The sequence below is a fragment of the Pogona vitticeps genome, chromosome 2 (assembly GCF_051106095.1).
Source record: "Pogona vitticeps strain Pit_001003342236 chromosome 2, PviZW2.1, whole genome shotgun sequence".
Classification (NCBI taxonomy): domain Eukaryota; kingdom Metazoa; phylum Chordata; class Lepidosauria; order Squamata; family Agamidae; genus Pogona; species Pogona vitticeps.
In genome coordinates, this window is record NC_135784.1 from 254,201,238 (window position 1) to 254,227,255 (window position 26,018).

The 26,018-nt window shown below is 42.0% G+C and overlaps 1 protein-coding gene across 1 annotated transcript in view; it reads left to right on the top strand.

Annotated features, from left to right (window-relative positions):
• The window catches only part of DTWD2 (DTW motif tRNA-uridine aminocarboxypropyltransferase 2), a 110,569-nt gene that overhangs the window by 46,073 nt on the left and 38,478 nt on the right, over positions 1-26,018 (top strand). Inside the window, exon 4 of the mRNA XM_020780057.3 lies at positions 14,830-15,019. Coding sequence (XP_020635716.3) covers positions 14,830-15,019 — 190 coding nt within the window. The remainder of the gene's footprint in view (positions 1-14,829; positions 15,020-26,018) is intronic.

The following is a 26,018-nucleotide window of genomic DNA, read 5'->3' on the forward strand; positions in this document are numbered from 1 at the left end:
CCTTCATCCTCTACTGCTCAAAACTCTGTTCTTAGGGTTCTTCCAGATACTCAGAATATGTTTTGAAGGCCCTTGTTGACTGCAGGGGAGAAGGGGAATTGTCCCCTTCCATTCTGTGAACAGCAACTGATTCATCAATGGAACAATCCTACCGCAACCTGGCCAGGAACCTGACTATATTTATATACATACAGTACTCATATTTATATTATTAAAGTGTTCTGCTTATTACAGTGTATCACAGATGAGACCGCAAAAGCACTCTGATAAATTCTCTAAAATGACGACTAGTGTTATAAGTGAGTGATCAGCTGAACTATATGAAGATGCATTAGAAGGGGTGTCTGTGTGTTTTTGTGTAAAGTGACTAATTTTATTATTTATATTTATACAAATTAATTTGCAGGGTTGTGGTTTTGAGGGATCTAGGATAGATCATACAGATTGATTTCCAAGCCTGTCAAGGCCTGAAGAGGATGCAGCAGTAATATCATTTTCACCTTTTGTCCTTTTGATTTTTGGAAATTAGTGAGGATTAAATCATATATAAAGTCAAATATAAAGTCTTCTATTCCCTCAGATCTGCTCTGACCCCTGGCTTCTGCTTTTTCCACAAGCGCTCTCTAAACTCTTAGAGCCTTGAACCTTAAGCTAGCCCACTGGGTCTTCAAATCTTGAGGTAGAGACACAGGAATTTTCTTTCAGAGTTGTTCCCTATCTTAGACCCCCCCAGATCTGGGTTCAGAAGCCCCCACTAAGCTTTTCCCAAAAGCTCTAGTGAGTAACCAAACTTCTTTACCACAGACCCCTGTCTAAAAGGTACCCTTGACTCAAGAAAAAATCTCTTTAAATTCAGGCTGGACTGGATTTCTTCGTATCCCACCGCTGCCACCAATTGTGGCGTTCGCACCTCGTGGCCCCTGCCTGACTCTCCAAACACAGAGCACATGAAGGCAAACCAATACTCCTTTTACCCCGCCGCCACCAGCTGATCACTAAATCAACATTACTTATGGAAGGATGAAGATGCAGGTCCAAACTTCACTGTCTTTTAAATAAAACTTGTTTATTGATTACAGATGTTTGATTATTAATCATAGGTAACTTCTACAGGTGTATTGATCATCAATCTCAACCTTCTATTTGTTATACAATTCTTATTCACTCTTCACTCTAATCACACCTCGATCTCCCAAATACAGTGGTGCCTCGCTTAACGAGCGCCCTGCTGAGCGATTAAATTGCTTAACGAGGGGCTCTGGGCCATCGCTGGAGCATTCGCTCAGCGATGGCCCCTATGGCGTTTTTTCGCTTTGCGATATTCGCTAAGCGATTCGCTTCGCGAATATTGCATAACGAAGTGGGGGAGAACAGCTGATCGGCGGTTCCAAAATGGCCGCCGGAAGGTCCGCGCTGCATTTTCGCGCCCTGCCCTCGCTTACGGAGGGCGCGAAAATGGCGGCGCTATGGAGGAAGATCGCTTAACGGTGAGTTTTAAAGCCATAGGAACACATTGAACAAAGTTCAATGCATTTCTATGGCTTTTTTATTTCCGTTTAGCAATGTTTCGCTATAGTGAAGGTTAATCCGGAATGGATTAACCTCGCTATGCGAGGCACCACTGTACCACACTCTATCTCTCCACTCTGATCTCACTGACTGACTCACTCTCTGACTCCGCCTCTTTTACATATATTTCAGCTCTGCCTCTCAGCAACATTAGCCTACAACATGAATAATGCATGACTACTTAACATAATAAGGGTGAACACCACAATTGGTGTCCAGCGGTGGGGTACTACATTTGGGGCTACCAGACGGATTCAGGACTAGGTCTGCAGTCCCAAACCCACTTACTGAGGAATATGCTGCAGTGAATAAGTTGGGACAGGCATCTGAGTACAGTGGTGCCCCGCATAGCGAGGTTAATCCGTTCCGGATTAACCTTCGCTATGTGAAATCGTCGCTAAACGGAACGTAAAAGCCCATTGAAACGCATTAAACATCGTTTAATGCGTTCCAATGGACCCTAAACTTACCGTTCAGCGAAGTTTCCTCCATAGCAGCAGCCATTTTCGCGCCCTCGGTAAGCGAGGGGAGGGCGCGAAAACACTGCGCTAGCGTCCGTCGGCCATTTTACAACCGCCGAACAGCTGATCGCCGGACTCAGTGGGAGGCTTGGGGGGCGGCGGCAAGAGGAAAAGAGGGAATGTGGGGAGGAGGATGTGCGAGCGCGCGGCTTCCCTGCCTTCGCCTGCCTGCCTTGCCGCCTTCCTTCCTTCCTGGGGGCGTCAGGAGAAGGATGAGGAGGAAGAGGGAAAGTGGGGGGGGGAGGACGCGCGAGCGAGCGACCGGCAGGCTTCCCTGCCTTCGCCTGCCTGCCTTGCCGCCTTCCTTCCTTCCCCGGGGGCGTCAGGAGAAGGATGAGGAGGAAGAGGGAAAGTGGGGGGGGGGGGGAGGACGCGCGAGCGAGCGACCGGCAGGCTTCCCTGCCTTCGCCTGCCTGCCTTGCCGCCTTCCTTCCTTCCCCGGGGGCGTCAGGAGAAGGATGAGGAGGAAGAGGGAAAGTGGGGGGGGGGGGGAGGACGCGCGAGCGAGCGACCGGCAGGCTTCCCTGCCTTCGCCTGCCTGCCTTGCCGCCTTCCTTCCTTCCCCGGGGGCGTCAGGAGAAGGATGAGGAGGAAGAGGGAAAGTGGGGGGGGGGGGACGCGCGAGCGAGCGACCGGCAGGCTTCCCTGCCTTCGCCTGCCTGCCTTGCCGCCTTCCTTCCTTCCTGGGGGCGTCAGGAGGACAAGGAGGAAGAGGGAAAGTGGGGGGGGGGGGGAGGACGCGCGAGCGAGCGACCGGCAGGCTTCCCTGCCTTCGCCTGCCTGCCTTGCCGCCTTCCTTCCTTCCCGGGGGCGTCAGGAGAAGGATGAGGAGGAAGAGGGAAAGTGGGGGGGGGAAGGACGCGCGAGCGAGCGCGCGGCTTCCCTGCCTTCATCTGCCTGCCTCGCCGCCTTCCTTCCTTCCCGGCCAGCGTGTCCCCGCATCACTCTCGCGGCGGCGGTGGCGGCGGCTCCTTCCTGGCACCCGTCGGCCCGTCTTCGGTAAGCGAGTTTTTCCCATAGGGACCGACACGATGCCTTCGCATTAGCGATCCCAGAGAAGGGATCGCTATGCGAATTCTTCGTTATACGGTGCGCTCGTTATGCGAGGCACCACTGTAAATACATACAGAAGGGTGCTGTAAGGTACTCCCACCCTACACATTTTCCTTTCTCTAGTGTGTCTTTTAGATTATAAACCTGAGGGCAGGGACTGTTTTAATCTTTGTAAATTGCTTTGGGAATCATTTTCAGCTGAGGAGGAGACCACAAAATGCTTTAAATAAGTAATGTGCACCCAATAAATCCAGCCTTTCCATCAGAAAGGAGTTGATAACTGGGTCAAGCCTATCAAGCAGTGTTAGACATCATTTGATGATTAGAATCTTGAAGGAAGAAAGCTGTTCTGCTTCTTCCTGGAGAGAAGTGCATGGTCCATTGGGAGGCATCTGTGTTCCCACATCAATTAAACTGATACAGAAAGAGAAAGTTCTAAGAAAGCATATTATGAATGTGGTTCCAGGGATGGGTGACAAGAAGGTGGTGGGGTGGGAATCATTGGGGAGGAAAGAAAAGGACTAGAATGGATTCTGAGAGAATGTAGAAAGAGGCTTCAGAGAGGCTTGTGAGAGACTATGCTTGAAAAAACGTGCAGAAAATTCCTTGGTTTAGAGCTGCTCAAGAGATGTAGGTATCAAAAGTTATTCTCCAAGGTTACATTCAATTACATTCTGAAAGAAAAAGAGGATGAACAGTTGGCAAAATGTTTCTGTTATAGATGGTTTCAGCAGGAATTCAGCAGGAAATAAACAAATAAATGCCTCATTAACAAACTTCTGGTCTTTGTGAGTTGACTAACAGAGGGAGGAGGTCCTTTCTAACCATGGCACCTTACTTCATAAAAAATCTCATAGAAGGATAGCATGACAATTACGTTGCTGAAACAGTTGAGACAGTTAAACTCTGAGGAGGCTGGTTCTATCCCTTAAAGTAGTTTTCGCAAGAAATAGTTACCTAACAACATAGGTACAGGAAAAAGAGGTTGCTTACTTGTAATTCTGGTTCTTTGAGTGGTCATCTGTGAATTCACACTAATGGGTTAACCTGCTCCTGTGCAGAGCAATCTCGGAATCTTCTAGAGCTCAGGCACATGGTGCCAGGACCTCCCCCAAGCTGGCTATAACTCTGCCCTGGCACTGAGTGCCTCAGTTCCATAGAGCTGTCCACAGTGTGCAGCATGCTATGAGGCACACGTGACGGCCAGTGGGGAGGAAGGATGGGACGTGTGACTTCACAGATGACCACTCAAAGAACTAGAGTTACAGGTAAGTAACCTCTTTTTCTTCTTTGTGGTCTCTGTGAATGCACATTAATAGGTGATTAGCAATCTGACTTACCAGGTGGTGGGACGTCACGAAAGGACAGATGCTAAGATGATGCGGCCAACAGCAGCCTCGGCTTTAGCTCGGACATCCAGGCGGTAGTGAGCTGCAAAAGTGAATGGGGTGGCCCATGTGGCCGCTTTACAGATGTCTGTCAAGTCCACTCGTCTGAGGAAGGCCATAGAGGAAGCCACAGCTCTGGTGGAATAGGCCCTCAATGTATGTGGCAAAGATGTCTTGGCCAGCTCATAAGCCAGGCGGATCGTGGAAACTATTCATCAAGAAATTGTCTGTGAAGAGACAATTGTCTGACAAGAGACAATCAATAGGGAGCTGCCCCCCTCCCCGGTTTGATTGTCCGTGGAACGAAACAAACAAATGCTGTGACAAGTGGAAGGCGGCAGAGCGAGAGACAAAGTACGCAAGGGCTCTCTTAATGTCCAGAGAGTGAAGAGCCTATTCCAGATTAGATGTAGGGGATAGAAAAAAGGTTGGCAGGACTATTGGCTGGTTTAGGTGAAAACTTGAGGCCACCTTCGGGAGGAAAGAGAAATCTGGGAACAGAGTCACCTTATCTGGGTGAAATTGGAGGAAGGGTGGGTTGACCCTAAGGGCGGCAAGTTCATTAGCCTGCCTTGCAGAAGTTACAGCTAGAAGGAACACAGTCTTCAGTGACAGGAACTTATCTAATGCAGAGGCTAGCGGGTCAAAAGGTGGACCCATGTGCTTGTTGAGGACTAGCTAGAGGGACCACTGAGGAGTGGGAGGCTTTTAGGGAAGGCTCAGATTCTTCAACCCGCACAAAAATTGCTTGAGCGTTGGATGTCGGAAAAGCCCTGCCGCCTCAGAAGAAGGTGGCTGATGGGCCACTATTGCAGCTATGTAAACCCTGAAAGTGGAGTGTGAAAGGCCTCCACAAAAAAGAAGAAGGAACTGCAGCACCACATCCAGTGAGGTAGGTAGAACAGGAAAACCATGTACAGAGGCAAATGTGGAAAACGCCTTCCATTTGCAAGAATATGTGAAGGTTGTGGAACAGCGTTGTGCATGCCCAAGGACATTGGCTACTGTGAGGTGCAGAGATTTTAGGTCTGGGTGAAATGTCTTGCCATTGTTCAGGGAGAGGAGGTGCGGGAGCAGTGGAAGACGTACATGGTCCACTGAATGTCCATGCATGGTTGAGAATCCCGGCTGGCATGGCCACCAAGGGGCGATGAGGATGACATTCACTCCTTGTTGGTGTATCCTGATGATGGCCTTCTGTACTAGTGTTATGGATGGGAACATGTACAGAAGACCCTCTGCCCATGAGGTCAGGAATCAAGGAGTGACAGCTGACTCCCGTTCTCGAACAATAGCAGACACATTTTGCGTTGGCCGAGGAGGCAAAGACATCCAGTCGAGGCATGCCCCTTCTTTGGCAGAGAGAAAGGAATACTTCCTTGTCCAGAGCCCACTCGTGGCTGCATACTTGGAGCCTGCTCAACCGATCTGCCAGCGCATTGTCCTCTGAAGCCACATGAACCACCACTGGATAGATGTGGTGAGAGTAACACCACTCCCACAGCTGGACTGTCAAGTACAGAAGGTGGAGGGAGTGTGTACCGCCTTGTTTGTTGAGATAAAATACAGCTGTGGTATTGTCTGATGCCACCTGAACTACTCTGCCGAGGAGATGATGCTCGAACGTTCGGAAGGCTTTGTAAATGGCTAACAGTTCCAGGTGGTTGATATCTAAAGGGCATTTTATTGACAGCCAGAGGCCGTGCACTGTTAGGCTCCCTAAGTGACCTTCCCAGCCAGAGGGGCTTGCATCTGTAGTCACTTGCATGTCCGAAGCCAAAGGCCCCAAAGATCTCCCTATCAGCTAATTAGGGTGGAAGGTCCACTAGGAGAGCTGCGCTGCAGCTCCTCGGTGACTATCAGGAGCTTGGACAGCAGGTCCAACAAAGAGTCACAGAGTGACAAGTACCAAGCCTGTAACAACTACATCTTCAGCCTGGCATGCCAGAGCACCACCGAGATGGATGCCATTATTCCTAATGAATGTTGCACCTGCAGCACTGAAACCCTGGCGTTCAGGAGGAAGAAAGCCACCATCTGCTCAGTTTCTAATATATGTTCTTCTGGAAGAAAAGCCCGGCCCAAGGAAGCATCCAAGACTGCTCCGATGTACGGGACCTTCTGAGTGGGCTGCAGAGTTGACTTCTCGGAGTTCACCTGGAGCCCCAGACCAGATAAAAGGGACAGCATGAATGATATTTCCTTGCCTGATTGGGCACATGTTGGCACCACCAGCAACCAATCGTCGAGATACGGGAGTACAGTGACACCGTGCAAATGAAGATAAGCCACCACCGGGGCTAAACAATTTGTGAACATCCGTGGGGCTGTAGGCAACCTGAAGGGGAGGGCCTTGAATTCGTAAATCACCCCACTGAAAGAAAATCTCAGAAATCGCCGATGGTCAGACTGAATGGAGATATGGAAATAAGCATCCTTCCAGTCTATGACTGCAAACCAGTCTCCTTGTCTCAAATTTTTTTCTTCACATTTTACCATGTGCCAGATGTCAGAAACAACAAGACTCCCAAACTGAGATTTATGGCTTTTGCTGTTGCTATGTGCTGTCAAGTCATTTCCAAATCTCGACCTTAGAAATTAGTGGCTTCCTCAGTTCAGGTCTTGCAAATTCAGTGCTGTGGTTTCTTTTACTGCATCAATTCACCTCTTTGGTCTTCCTCTTTTTTGTGGATTTGAGAGATAATAGATGAAAACAGTTTTGTTAACTCAGTTAAATTTTCTTTGGCATAAAAGAAATGTCTTATTTGCTGCTGAGAAATGGGAAGGTGAAGCCGGTGCCTGTGTTTTGTAGAGCCATGTATGCACCTCTGTGAAGAAAATTATTTTTAGCTTTTTATGTCAGATAAGGATTATGAAAGAGCACAGAACCCATTTTAATGCTAAATCTTTAGAGGCTTGAAAATGCTGGAAGTGAAGTACCTGTACTCAGTGGGAACATTCATTTTGCCCTCAGTTTCCATTGAAACAGGCACCAGTCTTTTCTCAGCCTCTTTGAAGCAGTGAAAGACTCAGGAGGAAAGTGGGTCCTTCATAAGAAAATCACATTTGTGTATGGAATGTTTATCTCTCTCTCTCTTTTTTCTTTCTGAGTGATGCCAAGATGTAAGATCTTTAAAATCATGACTTGGATGTGAAGATGTTGATTGTTGGGGACATTTTTAAAAATAAAAAAATAGTTCCTTAAAGGAGCTTTAGGAACTTCACTATAGTTCCGCCACTCTGACTGGAATGAAAGATACTACTAAAGTTCAGCCCGTTCCATGGTACAGCAGTATCTTTGTTGAATGCTCTGTTTAAAAACTGGGGAATGTGGTTCTACAGCACTTGCCGCCAAACTGGATGGACATCCATCCCAAGGGCGCATGAAGATGTTCAAAAGGCGGCATGGTGACGTGACTAATATGAAGAAGAGAGTATGATGACATGGGGAGATGTGATAAAGAAGTGGTCTCTAAACAAGTAGTTGGAAAATATTTGGATATTTTCATCTCGGTTGTGGCCCCCTCTGCCGTGTTCTTTTGTTGTTGTTTAATTGTTAAGCCGTGTCTCACTTTTTGTGACCCCATGGACCTCCTGTCTTCCACTGCTGCCCGGGGTTTGGTCAAATTCATGTTGTTAGCTTCAATGACACTGTCTAACCATCTCTTCCTGTGTCGTCCCCTTCACTCTTTCGCAATATCAGGGTCTTTTCCAAAAAGTCTTCACTTCTCATGACATGGCCAAAGTATTGGAGCTTCAGCTTCAAGATTTGACCTTCCAGTGAGCACTCATGGTTGATTTCCTTCAGAATGGATAGGTTTGATCTCCTTGCAGTCCAGGGGATTCTCAAGAGTCTCCTCCAGCACTACAATTCAAAAGCATCAATTCTTCGGTGGCCAGCCTTCTTTATGGTCCAGCTCTCACTCCCATACATCACTACTAGAAAAACCATAGCTTTGACTATGCAGACCTTTGTTGGCAAGATACTTAGACAGTATCTGCTTTTTAAGATACTGTCTAAGTTTGTCATCGCTTTTCTCCCAAGAAGCAGGCATCCTTTAATTTCATGACTGCTGTCACCATCTGTAGTGATCATGGAGCCCAAGAAAGTAAAATCTGTCACTGCCTCCATATCTTCCCCTTCTGTTTGTCAGGAGGGGATGGGACCAGTGGCCATGATCATAATTTTTTTTTTGATGTAGAGCTTCAGTCCATTTTTGGAACTCTCCTCTTTCACCCTCATTAAAATGTTCTTTAAGTCCTCCTCACTTTCTACCATCAGAGTGGTATTATCTGCATATCTGAGATTGTTGATATTTCTTCCGGCAATCTTAATTCCGACTTGAGATTCATCCAGTCCTGCCTTTCGCATGATTTATTCTGCATATAAGTTAAATAAGCAGGGAGACAATATACAGCCTTGTTGTACTCCTTTTCCCAATTTTGAACCCATCAGTTGTTTCATATCCAGTTCTAACTGTTGCTTCCTATCCCACATATAGATTTCTCAGGAGACAGATAAGGTGGTCAGGCACTCCCATTTCTTTAAGAACTTGCCATAGTTTGTTGTGGTCTACACAATCAAAGGCTTTTGCATAGTCAATGTTTTTCTGGAGCTCTCTGGCTTTCTCCATAATCCAGCGCATGTTAGCAATTTGATCTCTAGTTTTTCTGCCCCTTTGAAATCCAGCTTGCACTTCTGGGAGTTCTCGGTCCACATACTGCTGAAGCCTACCTTGTAGGATTTTGAGCATAACCTTGCTAGCGTGTGAAATGAGTGCAATTGTACGGTAGTTGGAGCATTTTTTGGCACTGCCCTTCTTTGGGATTGGGATGTATACTGATCTTTTCCAGTCCTCTGGCCAGTGCTGAGTTTTCCAAACTTGCTGGCATATAGAGTGTAGCACCTTAACAACATCATCTTTTAAGATTTTAAATAGTTCGACTGGAATGGCATCACCTCCACTGGCCTTGTTGTTAGCCATGCTTTCTAAGGCCCACTTGACTTCACTCTCCAGGATGTCTGGCTCCAGGTCAGCAACCACATTATCTGGGTTGTCTGGGACATCCAGATCTTTCTGGTATGATTCCTCTGTGTATTCTTGCCACTTCTTCCTGATGTCTTCTGCTTCTGTTAGGTCCCTAACATTTTTGTACTATCGTGTCCATCTTTGCACAAAATGTTCATTTAGTATCTCCAATTTTCTTGAACAGATCTCTGGTTTTTCCCTTTCTATTTTTTCCTCTCTTTTTTTGCACTGTTCATTTAAGAAGGCCGCCTTGTCTCTCCTTGCTATTCTTTGGAAGTCTGCATTCAATTTTCTGTAACTTTCCCTATCTCCCTTGCATTTTGTTTCCCTTCTCTTCTGCGCTATTTGTAAGGCCTTGTTGGATAACCACTTTGCTTTCTTGCATTTCCTTTTCTTTGGGATGGTTTTTGTTGCTGTCTCCTGTACCATGTTACGAGCCTCTATCCATAGTTCTTCAGGCACTCTGTCCACCAAATCTAATTCCTTTACTGAACAGCAAATCTTGTTGCCCTTTGGTGGTTGCTTTCACTGTGTCTTGAAACAGCTGGCTTGAAGATAAATGACAGAGACTGTCAATACAAACGGTCACTATGCTGGTGGTCAACCTGGCTACACTGCATCTCTCTCTCTCTCACTTACTCACTCACTTACTCTCTAATTAAATATGCAGTGTGACTAATAGCCATTGTTAAAAATTTGAAAAGCTGTAGATTTCATGAGCAAGTGCTGGAGGTACTAATATTATTATTTTTTTTGGAACTCTCCTTTACCCTGATTTATTTCTCTTCCCTTGACTGTGCTTTCTTTTTTAAAAAAAATTTATTAATTTTTCAATCTATCTACATTCAATTTGTGCTTGTTAAACATCGTGTTACATGGTTTGCTTATAATTATTTATTGCGTCTTGGTGTCTTCTTAGTTGTCTCTTCAAAATCTATACATTTTTAAAATATTTACACCGTTCATGTGTGTATTTTAGTATACAATATTGGCTACTACCATAATATTGCTCTCAGAGTATACAGTGTTCTCAAAATCCTCTAGAAACATACCTAATAAAAGTAATTCTGGTTCCAAATCTATATAATTTTGAGGTGATTTAACCAACAAACTTTGTAATTTATACCAATAATAACTGAGTAGGTTCCTAACACATAATAGATATTATCTAAAGCATTTTATATAGATTTTCTTTATAAATTGTTTAGCTATTTTTATCTCCACATTTTCTATCATGTCCTTATCAATATCATATCTAATGTATATTCATTAAGTACTATTTGTTTTGCCCCATCCTTATACTAGGTTCAGTTTAAAAACCACCATGTTATGCCTGTACCCTGATTAATGATCCCTTATTTCAGTTTATTTCCCTTTTTTAATATATAAGATATGCCCCTTTACAGTTCCAGAAGTTAAAGTATATACATGCTTTCAACATTGAGGGCCACCTTAATATTTTCCCCTTTTCATCTTTCTAAATAACTCCTTTGCTTATTTATCTTTTCCCAGTCCTTGTTTCTAACTAAACATTCTGCTGTCCCTTGTTGTCATCTGAAAACATTTTATACACTTGATCTATCTCCAATAGATCTCTATGCACTTGATCTATCTCCAATAGATCTTCCAGGCTATTTTTAATTAATTATGCTGTTTTCCCCCCTTATCTTCCCTTAACACAGATAAAATTCTCCTAGGCTCTCAGGTTAGAATTAAATCTCCTAAATTTTCTCCTCTGATTTCTGCCAGCCCTTCCTTTGGTTGGCATACATCATCCACCACCCTCACATTTCCTTGTTCATTATTCCCTGTCTCCTGTTGAATATAGTCCTTCTTTAGTTGCCCCTTGAATGATTTCACCTCTTCATTATGTGATCTCATTATTTCAAAGACAGCTTGAAGGGTAGATTTTGTTTCATCCCAAAATTTCCCTTGTTGTAGCATTATGTCCCAAGATGCCAAGTACTTGTATTTCAAGTAAAAGATGTCCAGTAGCTTTAGAGCAGTCAGCCCAGTTCCATCAATAATTGCTTCAAAAGGTCCACTTTAATAAGTTGATCACCTTTAGGGTTAATTTGAATCCAGTCTCTGTTGCAAGTTGACAGCCCCGTTCACTTGATGTTTGATGTTTGTATTAAGTTAATTGTCTATGTTTTAGTCAGTTCTCAGGAAAAAAGAGGAAAGTCAAAACAGAGTTCCAAGTTTGAGTATTCAAGGTCATGTTGTAGGTTGTTTTTTTTTGCCAACCCTGTAGATAACCATAACAGTTTTACTCCCAGCGTTGTTTGGCTAAAAGAATTTTAAGAGGAAAATTTCTTATGTTTAACGCCGAAGTATTTACCAAATGTCCTTCCTTGAAGTATAATTAAGTGTTTAATTAATGTCCAATTTATTTTCTTTGCATCTCTTTCCCCTTCAGATCCACTGCAGCTCAATTTAGTGGTGAGGCTAACAGGTGCTTTTTTTTTCTGTTAAAGGGCTTATTCCATCCAGGAATAGTCATAGAGCAGTATAGTTCAAATTTTGTATCTCACCCAGTGGTAACGGCAATGTTAAATTGGCTGATTTATCGCTTCTTATTTTGCCAGCTGCTGACAATTTGCAAGCAAGCTAATTCAGCTGCTTGTTTCCACCCGCTTGTTGATTGGCGAGTTTCCTGGATCAAACGTGGGTAACCGCTGTCCTGTGTCCCCCCCCATGACCAACAGGCTTCTCCCCCATTTTACCACCTCTTCAGGGTGGTTGAAGCCCCTGGGGGCCTCAAACAAGTTGGAATTCAGCCTAAGGGACAGAAGCTCGTCCTCCTCCTGCTGTCTTGTCACAGCATCAAGCCAGAAGTCCTGACTGCTATCTTAACACAGCTTTGCTAACCTTGTGTGGCATTTTGTCACTGATGTGACCTACAAGTTATTAAAAGTGTTTTTCATTTCTTCCTTGTAAGTCGGAATGACAAACACTCATAAACTCATGTGCATCTTCAGCATCTGTTATTTGAAGACATGGCCATGCAGAAGATGAACAGAATGCTTAGTATAGTGCTCAGAGTGGGTTTAATGACCATTACAGTCAGGTTTTCTTTGCAAACAATGCATTGCAGAAATTAGAAGCATGGAGAAGAGGAAGTTTGGAGCCAGGGAAGCGCTGCTCTGTTTCCATTTGTATGGGAAGAGGTGCCATTGCATGAACATTGATGTGTATGCTTCCTTTATTGTCTATGTGAACGGCTTTGATAAAGTCCAATATGGCAAGCTTTGCTGGAGACAAAAGTTTTAAAAATGAAATACATATAATTGGTGACCCTTACTGACAACAAAAAGTTGCAGCAGAAGTTGAAGATCACCTGCAAGAGGACATAGAGAAACAAAGAGGAGTATGACAAAGGTGTATATTCTTTCAGCTGCCTTAGTTTATGTTCTGAGAACATCGTTATGAAGCACTTGATGAGTCAAATGATGGCATCATGCTGCCTAGGCATGAGCAGGCCCACTGCTTAGCTTCTTCTGTATCCCCTTCCAAGAGAGTCCATAACACTTACCAGTTAGGAGGAGGGCTGATGAGTGGTGATGTATAGGCTGGAGACAAGGGCGGTAGCATTGATGAAGGCCTTGCCACCTGGCCCAGCATTGAGCAGGCCCAGGCTAGGGGTGGGGAAATTACAGTGCCAGCTGATCTAGGCCATCTAGAACCTTGTGCTACATCCCTGTAGCTGCTAGAACACTGGGGGATGCCAGAAAGATTGAGGCCAAATCATTGGCTTTTTGTGAGGCCACGGGAGAGAACAAAAGTAGGGAGGAAAAAGATGAGGATGGGGGCTAGATCTGAAGCTCACATGATCAGGATGTGAGGAGAGGAGTTAAGCCATATTTTTAAAGATGAACAGTGTAATAATAATTTAAAAAGAAGATTGGCATGGGGAATGTAGATTATACAGCAGCTTCAACATAGTGAAATGTAGATTTATCACGGGATATTAAGAATTTCTTGGGCTGAGAAGATGATCAGAGAAGGAGTGCTAAGGCAAAGACCAAGAAATCATGAAATGTGGAACACTGGAATACTTCGGCCAATAAAGAAAAACGAAGGTTATTACAGCTGATGATTCAAGGTAGGATAAATGGGGGAAGAGAGCTGCAGGAAGGAGAGCTTGTTGGCTGAAAAACCTGAGAGAATGGTTGGTTGCAAGGCAAATTCATTGTTTAGAGGTGTCATACAAAGAGCCAGAATATTGATGATGATGTTGAAGACAAGTATCACATGCTTATTGAGGAAATGAATAAGGTGAAATGGGAACCCTTGCACCCTCCAGAGGTTTGACTATGACTCTCAGTTATCTTTGGCTATTCTGGCAGGAGCTTCTGAGTCCAAAGCACCTGGAAAGCCAAATTAAAGTGAAAAGCAACTGAGCAGTTTGCATAACTAATACGTACATTTTGGTGTTTTAATAACAGAAAACTCTTGAATTCTTCCTGCAATTATGGTCTTAACTTCCTTCCCATGGAGTCAGTCTAAGAATAACTCAGTAATGGTCTTCTGCCTGAATATATTCTTTTTCCTCATTTAACCTCCATTACTTGCCTGTTGCGCCACTGCTTCTGGGGTTCTTTTATTTTTCATGTCCTTAGATGCACTCTTTCCCATCTGAATATTATCTGGGATAGCCACGTTAGTCTGTTACAGCTAAAGCAAGAAAGAATCTTGTAGCACCTTAAATATTTAGCACCTTTATTGTGATACAAAGTTTTGCAGACTAGAATCTGCTTTATCATATTCATAGAATTTAACTTCAAGTTGTGATTCATAGATAGCACATGGATGTAGAGAAAGAACTCTAAACTTTGGTCAGAGGGAAACAAAATTTGTGACAATCACTTTAAAACTTAAATATAGGTCATACAGAGTGGCTAATGAGAAAGCATTATTGATGATAACATCAATACCTTAATATTACCATAAATTCATCTGTTTTACAGATCTTTTTAATTTTGGCCCAGTGCATTCAATGTTCCTAAAGCTAAGAGCTGGAGAGGGTTATATGATTGGGTCTTCAGACATACTTTGTTGTATTGTCTGAAGTTAGAACAAAAGTGAAGGTTATAGAATAGGTATTAATCTATATATTATCTAGCTTTTATTCTTAGAAGCCAGGTATACCGTGAAATGAGACTGGGCCAAGGAAGGAATGGCATAACTGAGATAGGAAAAGATGTATGGGGCTTATTTCTTAGCTCATCAGAATAACTGAAGTCACATTTTTCAATTTTTATATAGGTACCCTGAATTAGCATCGGTATGTAGGAATTCAAATACCTTAATATTATATCCTGGAGCTGGAGCAACAAATTTGGAAGATGTAGATCTGAGCACCATTGAACCTTATGTGATCATCATCATTGATGGAACATGGAGTCAGGCTAAAGATATATTCTCCAGGAACTCTCTTTTCCGAATGCCTAAACAGGTAAGATTTAATACATCACTAGTATCCTATTAAGAGCCTGAGGGAAAGTGTCCTCTTGTTCTAGCAGCCTCGTGTCATGCAAGTGGTTAGGGCAACCAATTTTACAACCAGTGTGAGGCTTAGTATGCAAAGTGGGGTTTGTTAAGAGTGTGGGAAATGCTTATACACTTGCTCTTCTGTGATTGTGTTACACAAGACACCGTCTTGTAAGTTTAAAATGGAGGGTGGGAATGGTTTTGTTTTTAGTCAGTTATCTATTGTCTGGTCAATTGACCATACTTGTAATAATATCTAATGTCTTTTAAAAAACGCAATTCCAAGTTCTTCCTCTCATGACGCACATAAAGCTGAACAGATGCCCTCTGAAAGATTTTTGGTCTAAACCAAACGTTTCATTAATTGCAAGCATCCCTGTGTGAATATTTCCAGGGGACACAATGCAGGATAGCCAAACTGCCTGTCCAACTAGAACAGGATGCTTGTCAGCCATGAGTTAGGAGGTCATTTTCTGACCTGATCATGCACATTTCATTCTGTGATAGAAAGAGGGAGCATTGTGTAAATTGGCTCCACTTGTGTATAGCTAAATTGGCAGTTGCACTGTTGCTGCTTTAAGCGCAAGTGGTCATAATCCAATAATCCAATGCAACACAGTATTCGTATACAATATTTGTGTGTGTGTGCAAGAGGAATTCTTTCTGTTTCTGTGGCTGCTTGATGAAATGCTAGGTGTGTGTTTGTCATGGACCTGCTCATGTACCCGATTGCAAATCTGACATGCACCTGCCATGTGCCCGGTATCTTATCAATTAGCTGCATCAATTTCCAGGATTCCTTACCAGTAAGTATCTGGTAAGATTTGCACTGGTGGTATTCTCTAAATTCTCATATTCACACATTATCAGACTAAAGTAATACAATCTCAGTGCTAGTTTTCAGACATACAGATGTGCCTCGCAAGACGAAAGTAATTCATTCCGCGAGTAGCGCTGTCTTGTGAAATTTTCATCTTGCGAAAAACAATGAATTATTTTCATCTTGCGAGGCATCGGTCTTGCGAAGAAAAATCGTCTTGCAAAGCACAGCCATAGAAGAAACTGTCTTGCAAGGCACCACAACGATTGCAAAAACCATTCGTCTTGCGGGTTTTTCATCCCACGAGGCATCGGTCTTGTGAAGAAAAATTGTCTTGCAAAGCACGGCCATAGAAGAAGCCATCTTGCAAGGCACCACAACGATCGCAAAAACCATTCGTCTTGCAGGTTTTTCGTCCCACGAGGTGTTCGTCTTGCGAGGCACCACTGTAGTCCTTCTTCCCTCACCCCCCCCAAAAGAGAATCAGCCAGTTTTCTAAGTGGCAATGGAAAATCATAGTTATGATCATTGAGAACTTTATCATGACCACAGATGAAACCAGTGATTTCACCATTTGTACTGGATTGTTGTTGTTTTTTAGGAGGGGAGAGAGCACAATTTGTCCCCTTGAAATGACATATCTTGACGGATATGTAGACAGTCAGTCCTACTGTGATAACATAATGGCAATTTAAGCTCTTCCACATAAAGGCTATATTAGAATGATGTTGTGTAAAAAGATTAATTTTGACATCTCAATAATGGTGTACTGCAGTGTGTATTCTTTTGAAGCACTTTCATCAAAAGTTTCATTGGTTGAAAAATTGTGCCAATTTTTCATTCTGTTCCTCCAAATTAATATGAGTCAAAGGTGCAGATGAAGAACTGCCACTGTTTTAAAGAACATGAATTAGCTTCATTATCTTCTTTAGTGAACCCTGAATTTTTTTCTTCATTTTTAATAAAAGCTGTCTTAAGAAATACTAAGCATTACTCAGCAACAACTAGTGTATGAATGATTCCTAAACCATTCAAGACAGAGGCTTATTCTTTGCCCTTTCACTCTCCCAGCAAGGTTCAGCACTTTGGATAGCTCCTGTAGAGTTCATACTGAAACCCAGAGAGAATTTGCTGCCCCACAAAATTAGATACACCAGCCTCCACTGAGCACAGTGTGTGCATTCTATGGGGAGTGGGATTCAAAAAGTTATGGGATAAAATAGAATCCGTTCCATTATTTTTTTAAAAGAACTGCCATATTCAGACTGTTCCTGTTGACCAAAGCTGTGGAAAGCCAGAAATTTGGAGGCTATTTTGTTTTAAGACAATGGTTCCCAACCTTGGGTCCCCAGTCTTAGACTACAACTCCCAGAAATCCTAGCTAGCACAGCTAGTGTTGAAGGCTTCTGGGAATTTTAGTCCAAGAACATCTGGAAATTGAAGGTTGGTAACCACTGCTTTAATAGATATGCCTTGTGATCAAGATGATGTGCAGTGTTACAAGTTGTACTCACTTACAAATTGAAGTACCTAAGACCATCATCGATGTCTACATGGGTCATATATTGTATTATGAGTCCTCTGAGGCCTAATGTATTGCTGGATGAATCCTGTTACTTGAGCCATTTCTGTTCATTGCTTACGTTTTCCCTTTATAATATAAATTGACTTGTGTAATATAAACTTACTTGTGGAACACACAGTCTCTTGTACCAGTAAAAATAAAAGGTTTACATCAGAGTAGCTTACCCAGAATCCCAGCGTACCTTTCCTTACAAATGGGGAAAGGAGAATGAAAGAGAAAAAGAGAGACTACATCCATTTGTTGGTTTCTAATAAGGGTCAGCAGGAGTACTTGCAAGGTTCCAGCTGGCACTACTTCTTGTTGTTTCTCTTCTTCTAAGAAGCGCCTAAACAAAAGGAACTCTCCTGTGCATCTTTAATGTCTAAAATCAATGGCTCCCAACCTTGGGTCCCCAGATAGTCTTGAGCTACAACTCCCAGAAGCTGTCACCACTAATTGTGTTGGCCAGGATTTCTGGGAGTTTTAGTCCAAGAACATTTGGGAACCCAACATTGGGGACTACTATTGTGGAGAATCTGTGGCTTTACAGGTGTTAACTAGATGTCCTTTCCTATCATATCTAGCCATTGCAGCCAGAGGACAGAAACAAGAGTTGTATTGAAAATATAGCTGGTTTGCCATCCCTGGCCTAAGCAAAGATGCCCCCTTCCCCCCAAAAAAACCAAAGCAGTGTCTTTGGCATGAGTGACTAGGGTACTCTTTTCAGCAGAAGATACCAGCTACAGTAGTCTTTTCATTACATTGACAACAGACCTGGCATGCTTGGCAGAAATTCCAAAATTCTGTAAGTCTTTCTGACAGGCTTCAGGTGAAATTCAGCACAGCTAAGTCAGGGCAACATACATTGCCTTACATGAAGCCAGACCATTAGATTGCCCAACTCATAATTATTTGCATTGATTGGCAGAAGTTTGAGCGTGCTGTATAATGGCATCTTTCCAACCTTACTTTGAGATGCCGCTAACTAAACCTTCTACATATAGTTATCATTGAGTTATAGCCCTTCTCAAACTCAAAAGCATTTAGTATTAAATATAATATAAAATATCAAAGTGATAATAAACCTATATACATTTATTATCCATATATCGGAGCTCCAATTATCTCTTATGGAACTGCTATGCTTCCCTGGATATCCACGGAAGGAGGTAATTTTTTAAGGGTGAGTGGTACTAAAGAAAAATATTGTTTTATTTGTGTGTGTGTGTCTTTAAACTTTCAAGTTGGTATTTAAAGCTTGAGTATCTATCTACTCCTATTCTCAGATAAAACCCGAAACCATTGGCCGAGGAGGAAGGCATTTGTATGTATTGCGTTTGCTTTCGTCCCTTGTCTGCTGTCTTGTGACATCACAGGAGCCTGTAATCTGTGATGTCAATGACATGTCCCTAGTATTTCATTTTGGCCCTGAAGTCTTGAGGAATGGAATGTTGCTGTCCTGCAGCCCTAATGTACTCCCACTATGGTTCAGATGCAAGAATGGAGGACTATGAACACAATGCCCAATTGCCACTTGAGAAATATGTAACATAAATATAGTATTTCCCAGCTCACTTAAAATGAAAACTTTTCTACCACAAGCCAGACCTGTTACCTTTTTCATCAGCAGTTTATAGTATTCATTAATGTTTGTTTCTTAGTTTTATTACCTTCAGAGTGCTTCTTTCATTGCTCCAAACGTACTAGAAGAGCAACTCATGTTAATGGATGTTGAAGCATTATACAGAGCCATTTAGAAATGAAGATGAATTCAACTCATTCTAGTTCACAAGCTCAGTCAGTTTTGCTACTACTCTGCTGTAAAATTCCAGTATAATTTATTTATACCTTTCTTCTATAGATCATTTTCCCCCTTCTATTACCATTTGTATAAAATTAGCATTATTATTATTTTTAATTAAGGATTAGCCTTAATTAATTAAGGATTCAGCAGGAATCACCCGTAATATTTTGAGCACTTTGATGACTGTAAATGATTTTCTGCTGGGACTTAATAACTAGGGGGTTGTTTTCCATCTTCATTGTTACATGCCATCAAGTCTTCTACAACTTATGGTGACCCTATGAATGAGTGATCTCCAAAATGTGCTGTCCTCAACAGCCCTCCTCTGCTCTTGTAAACTCACGGCTGTGGCTTCTTCTATGAAGTCAATCCATGTAATATCTGATCTTCCTCTTTTCCTTCTACAACTTTTCCCAGCATAATTTTTTTCCAGTGAAATCTATGCCCAAAGTAGGACAGCATTGCCTTCACTGGCTTGAAATCCAGCATTCAGAAAACATTATCCATCAGAGCTACACCAAATTATGTGGAAAGCATTTGGAGCCTAATTTTTTATACTTTGAAGGAAGAGTTTGCATAAGAAAATGAAGCTCATACCTTGAATGTGTTCTTGTATTTCTAGCTATATGTGGAACTTGCTAGGCTGAAAGATTAGAAAATCAATTGCCGGCTGTTGAAGTACTTGTCTGCTCCTGTCAAAGTTGGATGGTGTATTTGTAAACAGATATTACAAGGACACCTAGCATTTAGTTGAATGTATGGTTGTATTTTGCAGTGATGGGCACAAACTGTGGTTCGGCTACACAGCTGTTCCATAGACATCCCAGCTTCCCTTGGCCACTCAGAGGCAGCAGAGTTGCTTCCCAGCCCTGCCTCCTCCAGTAGCTGCCTCTGAGTGGGTGCCTGCTGGAGGAGGCAGGGCAAGGGAAGCTGGGGCGCCCACAGAACACCTGTGTAGACAAACCATGCTGAATCATGATTCATGCCCATCTCTAATATGGAATCACTTTTTTTCATAAAAAGTCTGTATGGGAAAGTATATGAATGGGTCCTTGAAATGAAGCTCATAGATCATAGGACATAATCTAGAGCTCTGTTATAGGGATTCTAGCAGAATCTCTGTTAACATAAAAGGTCAAAATAATAGGAAACAAGAACTTCCTTGATGGCTCTTGCTAGGCTTTAGATCTCCCTTCTCAGGAAGACTAGCCTTTGTTGCATTTTCACTGGAAAGCAAAGACTTCTTATTCATGGTGGGGCATGGAGAAGGCAACTGGCTGCCTACTGAGAAGGAGACTAACTGGTGATGCATTATGTTTATTGTTGTGATTATAAATTTCAGTTGATTTAATATTTTTTAATATTGTAATTAGTTTGATTGTGTTGTAATATTATACCTTCCTGCGGTTTTATCTGTAAAGTCTTTTTTATTATTATTATTTTCATATTTTTAATTAATGTTGTGAGGAGCCTTAAGTGATGTTTTGGAAGCAGGGCAAGGGATAAGCAATAACTATAAAAAGGTGCTCCTTTACTGTCATAGACCTTGAATATTTGTGAAGTCACTGTTTAAACTGGATTAGTGAGCATATGACATGGTGGGAAACAATGCAGAGATATGTGTGAGGATCAATGCAGAGATTAGCATGCTTCAAAAGGGTTCTTCAGTTGTTTAACTGAGCTCCTAACTAATTCAACCCTAATTTTTAATGCTACGTAAAATTGCCCAGAATGGGTTTGATCATGGCATGGTAAACATTGTTGTCTCTGTGGAAAAACAATCTCACACTTTAGCATCTATTGTATTATCCTTTTTGATCACATTTTCAATATTTATTTATTTATTTATTTATTTATTTATTTATTTATTTATTTATTTATTTATTTATTTATTTATTTATTTATTTATTTATTTATTTATTTATATGCCACCCATGTAGACATGGTCTACTCTGGGTAGCTTAAGTCCCATTGCTTAGCGTTGTAAATCACAACTAAAGTAGGCAATTTGAATCAATGGAAGTTATAGTGGTGTTGATGAAACAAATCCGCCCCCCCCCGATTCAGTAGAACTACTCTAGTACAGTTTACTACACTAAGCAATAGGACTTCAGCCAGTATATCAATTTAGTCGTGACAACTTAGAGTGAGATGTAACTTGTCAAAAGTTTAACTTTAGAAAATATTTCCTAACCTGTCTTCAAATGCAAACAAATAGCTTCTCTGACTTTTTAAAAATCTGAAATCTCTTTGGAGCTATTTTATATTCCTAAGAAAAAAAGAATTCTGTCTGGAAAGTTCATAATAATGATCTTTTTTACATAGAAGAAGTGCAGTAACATTCCCTTGCTGCTCTCAGTAAAAGTTATTGGTGCATGAACTCTCCATCTTTTACAACGTAAAAGATCAGCCAAGCACTAGTTGGAGAACCATATTCTGTGTTTTATTTCCATTAATACAAAGATTATATTAATATTCTATTTTGTTATAATCAAAATGTCTAACTCATTGAAAGTGAACTATATAATACAGAAGTTAAGCCTCATCCATATTTTTCTTCTTCACAAACTATGCAAGATTTTTGTTTTCTGTGGGGAATTACAAAGTTTTTCATCCTTTCAAAAAAATTTCTCTTTTTCTGCTAGTATTTATTTGCTTCCTAAGTTATTGAATCAAGCCTTTTATTTCCACAAATAATTTTAAAGCCAATAAAACAGTTTCCATACAGAACCTTGTTCCATTGTTGAAAATCACACCCCTGACAAGGGGACTACTGGAACAAAAGTGTGATTTATCATGTTCCATTAAATAAATGATCATTTAAAAGATGGCAATCACACAATTGGTTACCTCATCCCAGTCTGCAGTGTCTTAACAGTGCAAGGCTATATGCATTTACGTTTGGAGTAAGTCTCACTGAATTCAGCGAATTCACTTCTAAGTACAAATGCTTAATAATGTACTTTGTCGATAACTTATATAGTACATTTTCCACTTCTGTCCAGTTGATGTCCTGTGGTATGTCCTGAAAAGATGCTCAGTCCTGTTGACATTAGAGTTCAGGCAAGGTGGTTTTAGAGATGTTAAGGAGGACCAAAAAGAACAAGCATTTGATGGTGTTTTTACTAGATGCTGTATGTTTCATTTCACATTTACATCTGGTAATAAAAAGCAATGACATTACTACAGCGGAGGCTACCCTTGGTGTCATTTCATAACTTCCAGATGCACCTAGGTTTCAAGAAATATAAAGCATTTTCTGGATTATTGTGGAGCTTTTGATCAAGGAAAAAGTACAAAGCCCAATCTTCCTTTCCAATATTAGTGCAACTGCTGGATAGCTCAGTAGTTAAGGATCTAACTGTGCAGCTAGAGGGTGGGTGTTCCATTGTCCACTATGCCTCCTCAACAGGAGCTGGACTCAATGATCCATAGAGTCCCTTCCAGCACTGCAGTTCTAAAATGATGATGATGCAGATCTTTGAAAATCAAGTGGTTGCAGTAAATTGCTTTAGTCCAGATTTAATTAATATTGTATCTGCATAGGTTTCTGTATACTTCATCTTGGACCATTTTCTTAAAGGCGTATCTTCACTACAGAAATGGACTTTTCAAATGTGGTCCAACTAACATTAATCACTTCTAAGAGTCAAGGTTTTAAGTAATTTTTCCACTTTTCAAATTGAATGGTAATCAGCAATACTGAAAAATCTTTGAACTCCTGATGATGTCTCTTGATTCGTGAAAACACTTACTGCTTTAGGGTATAGAAGGTTGCTTCACTTATGGCATCTCACCAATCCTTAAGGGAAGTCTGTAGAAGAGGACAGTAATAATACATCTAAAGTCTTGTGAAAAAGAAAGTACACCCTGTTTGAATTCTATGGTTTTGCATATCAGAACATAATAAAAATAATCAGGTTCTTAGCAGGTCTGAAATTTAGGTAAGTACAATCTCAGATGAACAACACATGACATATTACACCATGTTATCCTTTTAGCAACAATGCTCAACATACAGCATGGGAACAACTTATTAATGCTGTTAGGAGGAAAGATGTGAATACCTTCTGGAGCCTCACATCTCAGTAACAATCACTCAGCACAGGCTGATTGCCATATTCCAGATAAAGGGTGGGAAACTCACTTTCCTGAACTATGTGCAAGTAAGGAGACACCTACAGTGGTGCCTTGCTTAACGAGCGCACCATTTAACGACGAATCTGCATAGCGACCCATTTTTTGGGGTCGCTAATGCGATCGCATTGTGATGTTTAGATAGGCTAAACATCGCATTGCGATCATTTCTGCACCCGGTGGCCATTTTGGAAACAGATGATCGCAGTTCCAAAATGGCCACCGGGTGCAGAAAATGGCCGCCCACACCATTTTCGCACCCTGCCCTCACTTACCGGGCAGCAAAAATTGCAGCCGGATCCAGGATTCTTCACTTACCGGTGAGATTTTCCCTAATAGGAACGCATTCAACGGAGTTTAATGCGTTCCTATGGGTTTTCCCTGCCCGGATAGCGAAGAATCCGGATAGCGACGTTAATCCTGGAACGGATTAATGTCGCTATGCGGGGCACCACTGTACTTTCCAACTTGAATATATTAAAAAAACTTGTCAGAATGGTCCCCGGTATCAGTAGCAGAATTTATTGACCTGGCCACTCAACTTAAATCAGAGAAAGCCCCAGGATGTGACAGCATCCCATCTGAGTTAAATAAAGAGAAATATAAATTGGTCGGCTCCAATTTTGACAAATCTTTTTACATATATAGACCAGAATACCATATGTCATCTGAATGGAATGCAGCTATTATCACCCCAATCTATAAGAAGGGCAAGAAAGACAATCCAGCAAACTATCGCCCAGTGAGTTTACTATCCACAGTTAGCAAGCTCTACACGAGACATCTCTACTGGAAATTACAAAGCTGGATAGAATCTGAAAACATTTTGGTTGAAGAGCAAGCAGAGTTCAGATCAGGAAAATCAGCTCTAGATCAAGTGATGATCTTACAACATCTGGTTGGAAAATACATTAAAAAACCCAAAGGATCTCTATTTGCAGCCTTTATCGACCTTAAATCTGCCTTTGACACCATCTCTAGAGATAACTTGTGGTGTAAATTAGGATCCTCTACAATAGATCATCGCTTATTACTGCTCATTTATAAACTCCATGAAAGCACAAATCTGAAAATAAGATGCAACTGGGAGGGTTGTTTGTCCAACAAAGTACCCACGTATAATGGAGTCAAACAGGGATGCATATTGGCCCCATTATTGTTTAATTTCTATATTAACTCAGTGGTGGAAACCCTTAGCCTGTTAGGTTTCCATCCCCCTAAGTTAGTGGGCAGACACCTCTTGGTGCTGCTGTATGCTGATGATGTGGTGATATTATGGCAGATACCAATTGGCTTAAAGAGTGCACTGTGTGCCTTAGCACAGTGATCCCCAACCCTTATGACACCATGGACCACTTGGGGGGGAACGGGGTCTGTGCACGGGGGTGCATGACACCCTCCACACTCACACACATGAACAAAGGGGAGGGAGGCACTTGTTCGGCATGCACACTTGCGTGCGTGCATGAAGGGGCATGGGTGCTCGCAGGGCACACACACATGCATGCATGCGTGAAAGGGCTGGGGGGGCAGAAGATGTGTCTCCATGGCCCAGTCCGGCCAAGGCCACGCACTGGTACTGAGCTGCAGACCAGGGGTTGGGGACCCCTGCCTTAGCACATTACAGCCAAAAAGGAAGTCTTCAAATAAACTATGAAAAAACTAAGATCATGGTGTTTGCTACAAGACCAAAACTCTATAAATGGACTATAAATGGCTACAAAATTGAACAAACAAAGGTCTTTAGATACCTTGGAGTTCTCTTCCAAGCAAATGGCGCTTGCAGAGCTCATGCAGAATATGTGGTCCAAGCAGCACAGAGATCTGCATCGGCAACACTGATTTTTTTTTTTATATCAAAGGGAGACAATATATTCCAGCAGTTCAAAAAGTGTTTGAGGCTACATCAATTAACCAAATACTCTGTGGTGCACAGCATTGGAAAGGGTCCAGATAAGATTTTTAAGAGCAATTCTACAGGTACCACGTGGGGTTCCTAATGCAGCTCTATGGTGGGAGGTAGGATTCCTGAAAGTTGAAACAAAGATTTGGCTAACCATCTTTAGCTTCTGGCTGAAACTAATTTTTCCCAAGAGGTTTGACCTCTCTAATATTACAGGAGAACTATCAGTCAAATTGGAAGGAAGTTCTACTAGCCAATCTTAGATCTTACGGATTTTCGGGGGGCAGTATAATATATTTGGGATATGATGCTGCAAACTTAGCTCTTAAACAACACATCATGGAGGTGGAGAGACAACATGATTTGGGAGCAATATAAAATAGTATTTCTACCTTTACTCACTACCTTTACTCACTGTTACGTGTAATATCCAAATATTGTAGAGCCTTTTCTCTTGCCCAACTAAATGCATTATCATGGTTGTTCTGGGTTTTTCGGGCTCATTGGCCGTGTTCTGAAGGTTGTTCTTGCTGACGTTTTGCCAGTCTCTGTGGCCGGCATCTTCAGAGGACAGCAACCTGAAGATGCCGGCCACAGAGACTGGCGAAACGTCAGCAAGAACAACCTTCAGAACATGGCCAAAGAGCCCGAAAAACCCACAACAACCATTAGATTCCGGCTGTGAAAGCCGTCGTGAATATATTAAATGCATTATCATTGGCAGTACTAGAACAGA